Source organism: Salvelinus alpinus, chromosome 16, assembly GCF_045679555.1.
Source record: "Salvelinus alpinus chromosome 16, SLU_Salpinus.1, whole genome shotgun sequence".
In the NCBI taxonomy this organism is placed as follows: domain Eukaryota; kingdom Metazoa; phylum Chordata; class Actinopteri; order Salmoniformes; family Salmonidae; genus Salvelinus; species Salvelinus alpinus.
The window spans coordinates 43279574-43293012 of NC_092101.1; the positions used below are offsets into that span (position 1 = coordinate 43279574).

Below are 13439 nucleotides of genomic sequence, written 5' to 3' on the forward strand. Positions count from 1 at the left end.
CTCTCTCAGCTCAGTTGTCTGTTGGCCCAGCTCCAGATTAATATATCTTATCCCTCTCTCCAACTTCTGCTCTGTCCTCACATCTCTCTCTCTTTTACAGACATGCTGTAGCACCTGATCTATTTTTCATGACCCTTTCCCTTGAACATAAGGAGAGTCGTGCTTTCCGTGGGTGGTGTGTGTGCATGTGTGCGCGCATGTGTGTATTTGTGTATGAACTTGTGTGTGCATTGGTGTGTGTGTGTGAAAGCTTTTGTGTATGCATGCGTGTGTGTGTGTGTGTGTGTGTGTGTGTGTGTGTGTGTGTGTGTGTGTGTGTGTGTGTGTGTGTGTGTGTGTGTGTGTGTGTGTGTGTGTGTGTGTGTGTGTGTGTGTGTGTGTGTGTGTGTGTGTGTGTGTGTGTGTGTGTGTGTGTGTGTGTGTGTGCGCGTGTGTGGGAACACCTTAGGGTAGACTGCGGCCATGGCAACCCTCAGGCCGAGTTCACACTCTCTCCCCCCTGACCTCCCCCAAAATTATTCAGCCTCTCCCCTCCGCCAACAACAGCAGCTTCAGTCAATGATGTAAGTGCTTGTCTCTCCCAGCTCCTACCTGTTTCATCACACTCCCAGCTCCTACCTGTTTCATCACACTCCCAGCTCCTACCTGTTTCATCACACTCCCAGCTCCTACCTGTTTCATCACACTCCTAGCTCCTACCTGTTTCATCACACTCCCAGCTCCTACCTGTTTCATCACACTCCCAGCTCCTACCTGTTTCATCACACTCCCAGCTCCTACCTGTTTCATCACACTCCCAGCTCCTACCTGTTTCATCACATTCCCAGCTCCTACCTGTTTCATCACACTCCCAGCACAAGCTTCTCTCTTTTATTTATGGGAACATTTTAAGTCAGGATAAACCACTTGAAAAGACGCATGGTGGAAATTTGAGGGTTCTGTGAGGTTAAGCTGACTAAAATGGAACTGGTTTTTGACTTTGGAGGTTGGTTTGCTGTAAAACAATACTACATCAAATCAAATCAAATACAACAACCTTATAGTGAAATGCTTAAGGTACTTTACAAGCCCTTAACCAACAATGCTTTAAGAAGTTTTAAGAAAAATAAGTGTCAAGTAAAAAATGGATAAGTAAAAAATAGAAAATAAATGTAACAAATATTTAAACGGCAGCAGTAAAATAACAATACATTTACATTTACATTTAAGTCATTTAGCAGACGCTCTTATCCAGAGCGACTTACAAATTACAATAGCGAGGCTATATACAGGGGGTACCGTCCCTCTCCTTCCTTTCTGTCTTCCCTCTCCTTCCTTCCTGTCTTCCTTCTCCTTCCTTCCTGTCTTCCCTCTCCTTCCTTCCTGTCTTCCCTCTCCTTCCTTCCTGTCTTCCCTCTCCTTCCTTTCTGTCTTCCCTCTCCTTCCTTCCTGTCTTCCCTCTCTTTCCTTCCTGTCTTCCCTCTCCTTCCTTCCTGTCTTCCCTCGCCTTCCTTCTTTTCCTCCCTCAGCTCTCTGAAAATAAAAATATTTTCTTGTTTGATCTGCATCACACCTAGTCCTCCTCAGTACCCTTCCTAGTCCTCCTCGGTACCCTCCCTAGTCCTCCTCAGTACCCTCCCTAGTCATCCTCAGTATCCTCCCTAGTCCTCCTCAGTACCCTCCCTAGTCCTCCTCAGTACCCTCCCAAATCCTCCTATTGTCGATTCTGTCACACCTCCTAAACCCATTTACAGTTGAAGTCTGAAGTTAACATACACCTTAGACAAATACATTTAAACTCAGTTTTTCAACAATCCTGACATTTAATCCTAGTAAAAATTCCCTGTATTAGGTCAGTTAGAATCACCACTTTATTTTAAGAATGTGAAATGTCAGAATAATAGTAGAGAGAATGATTTGTTTCAGCTTTTATTTCTTTCATCACATTCCCAGTGGGTCAGAAGTTTATATACACTCAATTAGTATTTGGTAGCATTGCCTTTAAATGGTTTAACTTGGGCCAAGCGTTTCGGGTAGCCTTCCACAAACTTCCCACAATAAGTTGGGGGAATTTTGGCCCATTCCTCTTGACAGAGCTGGTGTAACTGAGTCAGGTTTGTAGGCCTCCTTGCTCACACACACTTTTTCAGTTCTGCCCACAAATGTTCTATGGGATTAAGGTCAGGGCTTTGTGATGTCCACTCCAATACCTTGACTTTGTTGTCCTTAAGCCATTTTGCCACAACTTTGGAAGTATGCTTGGGGTCATTGTCCATTTGGAAGACCCATTTGCGACCAAGCTTTAACTTCCTGACTGATGTCTTGAGATGTTGCTTCAATATATCCACATCATTTTCCTCCCTCATGAAGCCATCTATTTTATGAAGTGCACCAGTCCCTCCTGCAGCAAAGCACCCCCACAACATGATGCTGCCACCCCCGTGCTTCACGGTCGGGATGGTGTTCTTTGGCTTGCAAGCTTACCCCTTTTTCCTCCAAACATAACGAAGGTCATTATGGCCAAACAGTTCTATTTTTGTTTCATCAGACCAGAGGACATTTCTCCAAAAAGTACGATCTTTGTCACCATGTGCAGTTGCAAACCGTAGTCTGGCTTTTTTTATGGCGGTTTTGGAGCAGTGACTTCTTCCTTGCTGAGCGGCCTTTCAGGTTATGTCGATATAGGACTCGTTTTACTGTGGATATAGATACTTTTGTACCTGTTTCATCCAGCATCTTCACAAGGTCCTTTGCTGTTGTTCTGGGATTGATATGCACTTTTCACACCAAAGTACGTTCATCTCTAGGAGTCAGAACGCATCTCCTTCCTGAGAGGTATGACGGCTGTGTGGTCCCATTGTGTTTATACTTGCATACTATTGTTTGTACAGATGAACGTGGTACCTTCAGGCGTTTGGAAATTGCTCCCAAGGATGAACCTGACTTGTGGAGGTCTACACATTTTCTTTTGATGTCTTGGCTGATTTCTTTGGATTTTCCCGTGATGTCAAGCAAAGAGGCACTGAGTTTGAAGGTAGGCCTTGAAATACATCCACAGGTACACCTCCAATTGACTCAAATTATGTCAATTAGCCTATCAGAAGCTTCTAAAGTCATGACATCATTTTCGGGATTTTCCAAGCTGTTTAAAGGCACAGTCAACTTAGTGTATGTAAAGTTCTTACCCGCTGGAATTGTGATACAGTGAATTATAAGTGAAATAATCTGTCTGTAAACAATTGTTGGAAAAATTACATCTACAAAGTAGATGTCCTAACCGACTTGCCAAAACTAGAAATTTGTGAAGTGGTTGAAAAACGAGTTTTATTGACTCCAACCTAAGTGTATGTAAACTTCTGACTTCAACTGTATATAAACGCTACTCTCCAGGAGTGAAACAGACCAACCGACCGTCCAGTGCTCAAGGTCAGGCTGACCGACCATGTGACTGGCAGTGTAACAGCAATCCCAGCAGACTTCGTCCAGGTGTCTCAGTCCCATCCCTTTGTGTCTGTCTAAAACAAAAGAAGTGGTCAGTCATCCTATTGGCCTAATCCAGACTCAGAGTGACATCTCTAAGAACCCAGGGCACAGGGCCAGCTTTACAGCCAGACCATGCCCATCTGGACCGGACAAAGGGGGGCACCCAGCTCTAACCCTCCCTTACTCTCTCTTCCCTGGTCAGCCCAGCTCTAACCCTCCCTTACTTCCTCCTCCCTAGTCAGCCCAGCTCTAACCCTCCCTTACTTCCTCCTCCCTAGTCAGCCCAGCTCTAACCCTCCCTTACTTCCTCCTCCCTAGTCAGCCCAGCTCTAACCCTCCCTTACTTCCTCCTCCCTAGTCAGCCCAGCTCTAACCCTCCCTTACTTCCTCTTCCCTAGTCAGCCCAGCTCTAACCCTCCCTTACTTCCTCCTCCCTAGTCAGCCCAGCTCTAACCCTCCCTTACTTCCTCCTCCCTAGTCAGCCCAGCTCTAACCCTCCCTTACTTCCTCCTCCCTGGGCTGTCCAGTGTCCGTATGGACAGATGGAAATCCAGTCAACCGGTTAGTGGCACCAAAAGGTCTACCCCCCCTCCTCCCTGCCCAGTCCTAGTCTCAGTGTCCAGTAGATCGTCAGGGACAGATGGACAGGTCAAGTTCCCAGCCTTGGCCTCTATTGAGCCAGGATCAGACCGTATTGATAAGGTTCTGAGGAGGGCCATGAGGACAGAGGGGACAGGGCGGGGTGATAACACCTCCAGACGGGATGTGGGTGGGAGGGCAGGGGGTCTGGGGGGAGGTCTAGGGTGGGTAGCGGTCATTGGCTGTGTCTGTGGTCCGAGGAGGCGAGACAAGAGGAGGTCAACACAGCTGCCCTCTATCAGACCAGACAGATTGTCAACTATATATCATCCAACAGCTCTGACCGACACACACCCACCCACACACACATATACACACACACTCCCCCTCAACACACACAACCTCCTCCCTCCCCAAGCCCTCCTAACCCTCTCCCAGTGTGTCCCTAACCTCTAACCCCTGACCCTAAGACACTTATCTCATATAATCACCCCGGGCCAGCCTTAACCAGGCCATCCCTATTGGCCCCAGGCGTGGGTGGAAGTCATTAAGAGAAAAGCCAGTCTCAGCCATGTGACTACAGCAGCTAACAGGAGAGTAGTCCTCCTCATCAGCAGACATGAGGTGCTCTACGAATGAGCACTTCTGCAGCTAACACGCACACGCACACGCGCACACGCACGCACACACGCACACACACACACACACACACACACACACACACACACACACACACACACACACACACACACACACACACACACACACACACACACACACACACACACACACACACACACACATACACACATACACACACACACACACACACAAAGGCTCAACACAAACACTCTTCCACTCTTAGCTACAGAACACACCATTAGTCAGGATTGACAGATTTACTGAGACCATCCTCCTGGTGGTTGTTTAAGTCCAGAGCACTTTGACTTAGGATCGATCACAAACACGGGTAAAAAAAATACAAGTCTTTGCAAAGTCCAAATGCACCACTATAATAGGTCAATATGGATCACATTCTGCTTCTTTCGTGTACAGTATGTGAATGAAGAAAGCTAGCTGCATTATAATTTAGTACCTATACTAAATATAAAAAGGCAGTTTCCAATAGAAGACATGGGTGTTTCTCCTTAGTAGCAGAATCAAATCAAGGCTGGACACAAAACACAGTACACTCTGTACACTACAGTACACTACAGTACAATACAGTACAGTACACTCACCGCAGTACACTACAGTACACTATACTCAGTACAGTACACTACACTATACTCAATACAGTACACTACACTATACTCAGCACACTACGGTACACTCAGTACACTACAGTACAGTACACTCACTGCAGTACACTACAGTACACTATACTCAGTACAGTACACTACAGTACACTCAGTACAATACAGTACAGTACACTCACCACAGTACACTACAGTACACTATACTCAGTACAGTACACTACACTATACTCACTGCAGTACACTACGGTACACTCAGTACACTACAGTACACTACGGTACACTCCAATAAACTACAGTACACTACAGTACACTCAGTACAGTACAGTACACTCAGTACACTACAGTACACTACGGTACACTCCAATAAACTACAGTACACAACAGTACACTCACTACAGTACAGTACACTCAGTACACTACAGTACACTCACTACAGTACTGTACACTACAGTACACTCACTACAGTACAGTACACTTAGTACACTACAGCACACTATACTCAGTACAGTACACTCCAGTACACTACGGTACACTCCAATAAACTACAGTACACTACAGTACACTCCAGTACAGTACACTCCAGTACAGTACACTCCAGTACACTCCAGTACAGTACACTCCAGTACAGTACACTCCAGTACACTCCAGTACAGTACACTCCAGTACACTCCAGTACAGTACACTCCAGTGCAGTACACTCGGTACACTCCAGTACAGTACAGTACACTCCAGTACAGTACAGTACACTCCAGTACAGTACACTCCAGTACAGTACAGTACACTCCGGTACAGTACACTCCAGTACAGTACACTCCAGTACAGTACACTACAGTACAGTACACTCGGTACACTCCAGTACACTCATCGTTAAGCAGAGTGCAGAAGTGCATGTGCAATACGTAGTGGTTATGTGATCTTCCACAGAGAGAACCCCTAGCTGCCTAGACAGCAGAGTATTGCAGAGGTACATATGTTGGGTCTTGTTCGCAGAGTGATGGGAAGGCCTTTTGGTGAGAGCATCATTATGCCTTCTCCTCTCTAAACAACAACATCGTCTGAGCTGTGAGAACACACAAAGGAGCTGAGGCTGATCTGATCCCAGGCCATCCAGAGACACAGAGACACAGCGTTTATAACTGTTATCCCATATATATGCTGTCCCATCAAAGCTAACGGCATGGATGGGTGACTACAACAGATTGCCATTCTAGACAGCAGTGCTGCTGTTGGGGAGGCTATAATTCTGAATTCAAATCTCCCAGTATATCTGTCAAATATTCAAATTACTGAGTAGACCTTCAGAAAGTGTCTACACCCCTTAACTTCTTCCACATTTTGTTGTGTAAGAGCCTGAATTGAAAATGTATTAAATTGTGATTTTGTGTCACTGGCCTACACATAATACCCAATAATTCTTCACAAATTAATAAAAAATGTAAAGCTGAAATGTCTTGTGTCAATAATTATTCAATCCCTTTGTTATGGCAAGCCTAAATAAGTTCAGGAGTAAAAATGTGCTTAACAAGTCACATAATAAGTTGCATGGACATTTCCAAAAGCCTGTTTTCATTTTGTCATTATGGTGTATTGGGAGTAGATTGATGAGGATTTTTATTTATTTCATCCATTTTAGAAAAAGGCTGTAACGTAACAAAATGTGGAAAAGGGGAAGGGATCTGAATAGTTTCCGAATGCTGTGTATATGTAAGGTCCCTCAGTCGAGCAGTGAATTTCAAACACAGATTCAACAACAATGACCAGGGAGGTTTCCTATTGCCTCACAAAGAAGGACACCTATTGGTAGATGGGTAAAAAAAAGCAGACATTGAGTATCCCTTTGAGCATAGTGAAGTTATTAATTTCACTTTGGATGGTGTATCAATACAGCCAGTCACTACAAAGATACAGGTGTCAATCCTAACTTAGTAGCCGGAAAGGAAGGAAACCGCTCAGGGATTTCACTATGAGGCCAATGGTGACTTTAATACAGTTAAAGAATTTAATGGCCGTGATAGGAGAAAACTGAGGATGGATCAACAACATTGTAGTTACTCCTCAATACTAACCTAAATGACAGAGTGAAAAGAAGGAAGCCTGTACAGAATACAAATATTCCCAAACATGCATCCTGTTTGCAGTAAGGCACTAAAGTAGAACTGCAAAAAATGCGGCAAAGAAATGAACTTTATTTCCTGAAAACAAAGTGTTATGTTAGAATCACTGATACTTCAGTGCATTCAGAAATTATTCAGACCACTTGACTTATTCCACATTTTGTTACGTTACAACCTTATTTTAAAATGGAATAAAACATATATTATTCTCATCAATATACACAAAATACCCCATCATGACAAACCGTAAACAGCTTTTTAGAATTTCAGCTAATTTATTAAAATAAAAAATAAAAAATACCTTATTTAAATAGTATTCAGACCCTTTGCTCTGAGACTTGAAATTGATCTCAGGTGCATCCTGTTTCCATTGATTGTCCTTGAGATGTTTCTACAACTTGATTGGAATCCAACTGTGGTAAATCCATTTCATTGGACATGATTTGGAAAGGCACACACCTGTCTATATAAGGTTCCACAGTTGACAGTGCATGTCAGAGCAAAAACCAAGTCGTGAGCTTGACGGAATTGTCCGTTGAGCTCCGAGACAGGATTGTGTCAAGACACAGATCTGGGGAAGGGTACCAAAAAATGTCTGCAGCATTGAAGGTCCCCAAGAACACAGTGGCCTCCATCATTCTTAAATGGAAGAAGTTTGGAACCACCAAGACTCTTCCTAGAGCTGGTCGCCCGGCCAAACTGAGCAATCTGGGGAGAAAGGCCTTGGTCAGGGAGGTGACCAAGAACCTGATGGTCACTGAACCTGAGACACCTGAACAAGAACCTGAGACACCTGAAACCCCACCTCTTTAAGGAATACCTAGGATAGGATAAAGTAATCCTTCTAACCCCCCCCCCCCTTAAAAGAGTTAGATGCACTATTGTAAAGTGGTTGTTCCACTGGATATCATAAGGTGAATGCACCAATTTGTAAGTCGCTCTGGATAAGAGCGTCTGCTAAATGACTTAAATGTAAATGTAAATGTAATGTAAATGTCACTCTGACAGAGCTCCAGAGTTCCTCTGTGGAGATGGGAGAACCTTCCAGAAGGACAACCATCTCTGCAGCACTCCACCATTCAGGCCTTTATTGTAGAGTGGCCAGACGGAAGCCACTCCTCAGTAAAAGGCCTATGACAGCCCGCTTGGAGTTTGCCAAAAAGCACCTAAAGACTCTCAGACCATGAGAAACAAGATTCTCTGGTCTGATGAAACCAAGATTGAACTCTTTGGCTTGAATGCCAAGCGTCACGTCTGGAGGAAACCTGCCACCATCCCTACGGTGAAGCATGGTGGTGGCAACATCATGCTGTGGGGATGTTTTTCAGCGGCGGAGACTGGGAGACTAGTCAGAAATTACGGAAAGCTGAATGGAGCAAAGTACAGAGATCCTTGATGAAAACCTGCTCCAGAGCGCTCAGGACCTCAGACTGGGGTGAAGGTTCACCTAAGCACACAGCCAAGACAACGCAGGAGTGCCTTCGGGACAAGTCTCTGAATGTCCTTGAGTGGCCCTGCAGAGTAGAATGGGACAAACTCCCCAAATACAGGTGTGCCAAACTTGTAGCATCATACCCAAGAAGACTCGAGGCTGTAATCGCTGCCAAAGGTGCTTCAACAAAGTACTGAGTAAAGGATCTGAATACTTGTGTAATTGTGATATTTCAGTTTTTAAAATTTCTACATTTGCAAAAAAAAAAAGAAAAAAAAAAAGATGTTTGCTTCATCATTATGGGATATTGTGTGTAGATCGATGAGGGGGAAATGTAATACATTTTGAATATGTGGAAAAAGTCAAGGGGTCTGAATACTTTCCAAATGCACTGTATGTAAATGGGATATTTCTGTATTTCATTTTCAATAAATTTGTAAATGTCTAAAAACATGTTTTCACTTTGTCATTATGGGTTATTGTGTGTAGATGGGTGAGAAAATAAATGTATTTAATCCATGTTGAATTCAGGCTGTAACACAACATATGGAGAAAGTCAAGGGGTGTGAATACTTTCTGAAGGCACTGTAGGTGTGTTCTGTTATTAGTGCCTGGCTCTCTGTCCCAGCACACACACATACACACACACACACACAAATACAATTCACACTTGTACTCATTCCCCCTCTCTCTGTCTTGCTACTCCAGAGACTCAGAGCGTGGAGGAGTGTGGCGAGAAGCTGAAGAAGATCCTAGAGTCCCCCAGCGTCCCCCAGGCCAACCACCAGCTCCTGGTGCACCTCACCAGACACTTGGTCAGGGTGGCCCAGAGTGGGGCTCAGAACCAGGCCAGCCCCAGGCTTCTAGGCCAGACCTTCAGTGAGGCCATCTTCAAACACTCCCACTTCTGGTAAGACTGATTGGTGCGTTGGTGAAGTGGTGTGGTGCTGGCTACACTCTTAGAAAAAAGATGCTATCTAGAACCTAAAAGGGTTATTCGGCTGTCCCCATAGGAGAACACTTTTAAAATCTTTTTTGGTTCCAGGTATATCCAACAGGTATAGGAAACATATCAAGCATGGGTCTTATGCATGCTGTATTCTCAGATATATACTGTATACTGACATTCTCAGATATATACTGTATACTGACATTCTCAGATATATACTGTATACTGACATTCTCAGATATATACTGTATACTGACATTCTCAGATATATACTGTATACTGACATTCTCAGATATATACTGTATACTGACATTCTCAGATATATACTGTATACTGACATTCTCAGATATATACTGTATACTGACATTCTCAGATATATACTGTATACTGACATTCTCAGATATATACTGTATACTGACATTCTCAGATATATACTGTATACTGACATTCTCAGAAATATACTGACATTCTCAGATATATATACTGACATTCTCAGATATATATACTGACATTCTCAGAAATATACTGACATTCTCAGATATATATACTGACATTCTCAGATATATACTGTATACTGACATTCACGAATATATATACTGACATTCTCAGAAATATACTGACATTCTCAGATATATATACTGACATTCTCAGATATACTGTATATTGACATTCTCAGATATATATACTGACATTCTCAGTTATACTGTATATTGACATTCTGTCACGATCGTGTGGAGAGACGGACCAAGGCGCAGTGTGATAAGCATACAACGACGAAGATGAAAACGAAACGAAACACTTACACAAACTATACAAAACAACAAACGATCGTGAAGCTAAATAACGTAGTGCACACACACAGGCTACAAACGTTCAACATAGACAACTACCCACAAAAGCCTACTGCCTATGGCTACCTTAAATATGGCTCCCAATCAGAGACAAATGAATGACAGCTGTCTCTGATTGAGACCCAATCTAGGCAGCCATAGACATAACTAGAAAACCTCACTCTTCTCTACCCCATACACCTACAACACCCATAGACAAAACAAAACACACACAACATACAATGCCCACCCCAACTCACGCCCTGACCAACTAAACATATAAAAATAACATAAAATAGGTCAGGAACGTGACATAACCCCCCCCTCAAGGTGCGTACTCCGAACGCACCACCAAAAGTCTAGGGGAGGGTCTGGGTGGGCATCTGACCACGGTGGTGGCTTAGGCTCTGGGCGTGGTTCCCACCCCACCATAGTCACTACCCGCTTAAGTAGCCTCCTCCAAATGGCCACCCTCCAAATAAACCCCACTGGATTAAGGGGCTGCACCGGACTGAGGGGCAGCACCGGACTGAGGGGCAGCACCGGACTGAGGGGCAGTACCGGACTGAGGGGCAGCACCAGGATAAGGGGCAGCACCAGGATAAGGGACAGCACCAGGATAACTGGCGGATCCTGGCTGGCTGGCTCTGGCGGAACCTGGCTGGATGATGGCTTCATGCTGGATGACGGCTCTGGCTGGTCATGGCTGGATGACGGCTCTGGCTGGTCATGGCTGGATGACGGCTCTGGCTGGTCATGGCTCGCTGACGGCTCTGGCTGGTCATGGCTCGCTGACGGCTCTGGACGCTCATGGCAGGCTGACGGCTCTGGACGCTCATGGCAGGCTGACGGCTCTGGACGCTCATGGCAGGCTGACGGCTCTGGACGCTCATGGCAGGCTGACGGCTCTGGACGCTCATGGCAGGCTGACGGCTCTGGACGCTCATGGCTCACTGGCGGTTCTGGACGCTCATGGCTCACTGGCGGCTCTGGCAGATCCTGTCTGGTTGGCGGCTCTGGCAGATCCTGTCTGGTTGGCGGCTCTGGCAGATCCTGTCTGGTTGGCGGCTCTGGCAGATCCTGTCTGGTTGGCGGCTCTGGCAGATCCTGTCTGGTTGGCGGCTCTGGCAGATCCTGTCTGGTTGGCGGCTCTGGCAGACGGGCGGCTCTAATGGCACTGGGCAGACGGATGGCTCAGATGGCGCTGGGGAGACGGATGGCTCAGATGGCGCTGGGGAGACGGATGGCTCAGATGGCGCTGGAGAGACGGATGGCTCAGATGGCGCTGGAGAGACGGATGGCTCAGATGGCGCTGGAGAGACGGATGGCTCTGGCCGGCTGAGGCGCACTGTAGGCCTGGTGCGTGGTGCCGGAACTGGTGGTACCGGGCTGGGGACACGCATCTCAGGGCTAGTGCGGGGAGCAGGAACAGGGCATACTGGACCCTGGAAACGCACATTAGGCCTAGTGCGTGGTGCCGGAACTGGTGGTACCGGGCTGGGGACACGCATCTCAGGGCTAGTGCGGGGAGCAGCAACAGGACGCACAGGACTCTGGGGACACACAGGAGGCTTGGTGCGTGGTGTAGGCACTGGTGGTAATGGGCTGGAGACACGCACCATTGGACGAGTGCGTGGAGGAGGAACAGGGCTCTGGAGACACACTGGAAGCCTGGTGCGTGGTGTTGGCACTGGTGGAACAGGACTGGGGCGGGGAGGTGGCGCCGGAAATACCGGACCGTGCAGGCGTAATGGCTCCCTTGAGCATTGAGCCTGCCCAACCTTACCTGGTTGAATGCTCCCCGTCGCCCGACCAGTGCGGGGAGGTGGAATAACCCGCACCGGGCTATGTAGGCGAACCGGGGACACCATGCGTAAGGCTGGTGCCATGTAAGCCGGCCCGAGGAGATGTACTGGTGGCCAGATAGGTAGAGCCGGCTTCATGGCACTTGGCTCAATGCTCAATCTAGCCCTACCAGTGCGGGGAGGTGGAATAACCCGCACTGGGCTATGCACACGTACAGGAGACACCGTGCGCTCTACTGCGTAACACGGTGTCTGCCCGTACTCCCGCTCTCCACGGTTAGCCTGGGAAGTGGGCGCAGGTCTCCTACCTGCCCTCGGCCCCATACCTCCTAGCCCCCCCCAAGAAATTTTTGGGTAGTACTCACGGGCTTCCAGCCTTGCCTCCGTGCTGCCTCCTCATATCGCCTCCTCTCTGCTTTCGCTGCCTCCAGCTCAGCTTTGGGACGGCGATATTCTCCAGGTTGAACCCAAGGTCCCTTTCCATCCAATATCTCCTCCCATGTCCAAGAATCCTTGATGCCTTGCTCCTGTTGCCACTTGTCACGCTGCTTGATCCTTTGGTGGGTAATTCTGTCACGATCGTGTGGAGAGACGGACCAAGGCGCAGTGTGATAAGCATACATCTTCTCTTTATTTAACGACGAAGATGAAAACGAAACGAAACACTTACACAAACTATACAAAACAACAAACGATCGTGAAGCTAAATAACGTAGTGCACACACACAGGCTACAAACGTTCAACATAGACAACTACCCACAAAAGCCTACTGCCTATGGCTACCTTAAATATGGCTCCCAATCAGAGACAAATGAATGACAGCTGTCTCTGATTGAGACCCAATCTAGGCAGCCATAGACATAACTAGAAAACCTCACTCTTCTCTACCCCATACACCTACAACACCCATAGACAAAACAAAACACACACAACATACAATGCCCACCCCAACTCACGCCCTGACCAACTAAACATATAAAAATAACATAAAATAGGTCAGGAACGTGA

At 46.4% G+C, this 13439-nt stretch overlaps 1 protein-coding gene across 2 annotated transcripts in view; it reads left to right on the forward strand.

Moving 5' to 3' along the window:
• Nucleotides 1-13439, forward strand: part of LOC139541550 (phosphatidylinositol 3-kinase regulatory subunit gamma-like) — a 373575-nt gene that overhangs the window by 159999 nt on the left and 200137 nt on the right. For both annotated transcript variants that reach the window (XM_071346320.1, XM_071346321.1), the window contains exon 6: nt 9555-9756. In XM_071346320.1, the coding sequence (XP_071202421.1) occupies nt 9555-9756 (202 nt within the window). The remainder of the gene's footprint in view (nt 1-9554; nt 9757-13439) is intronic.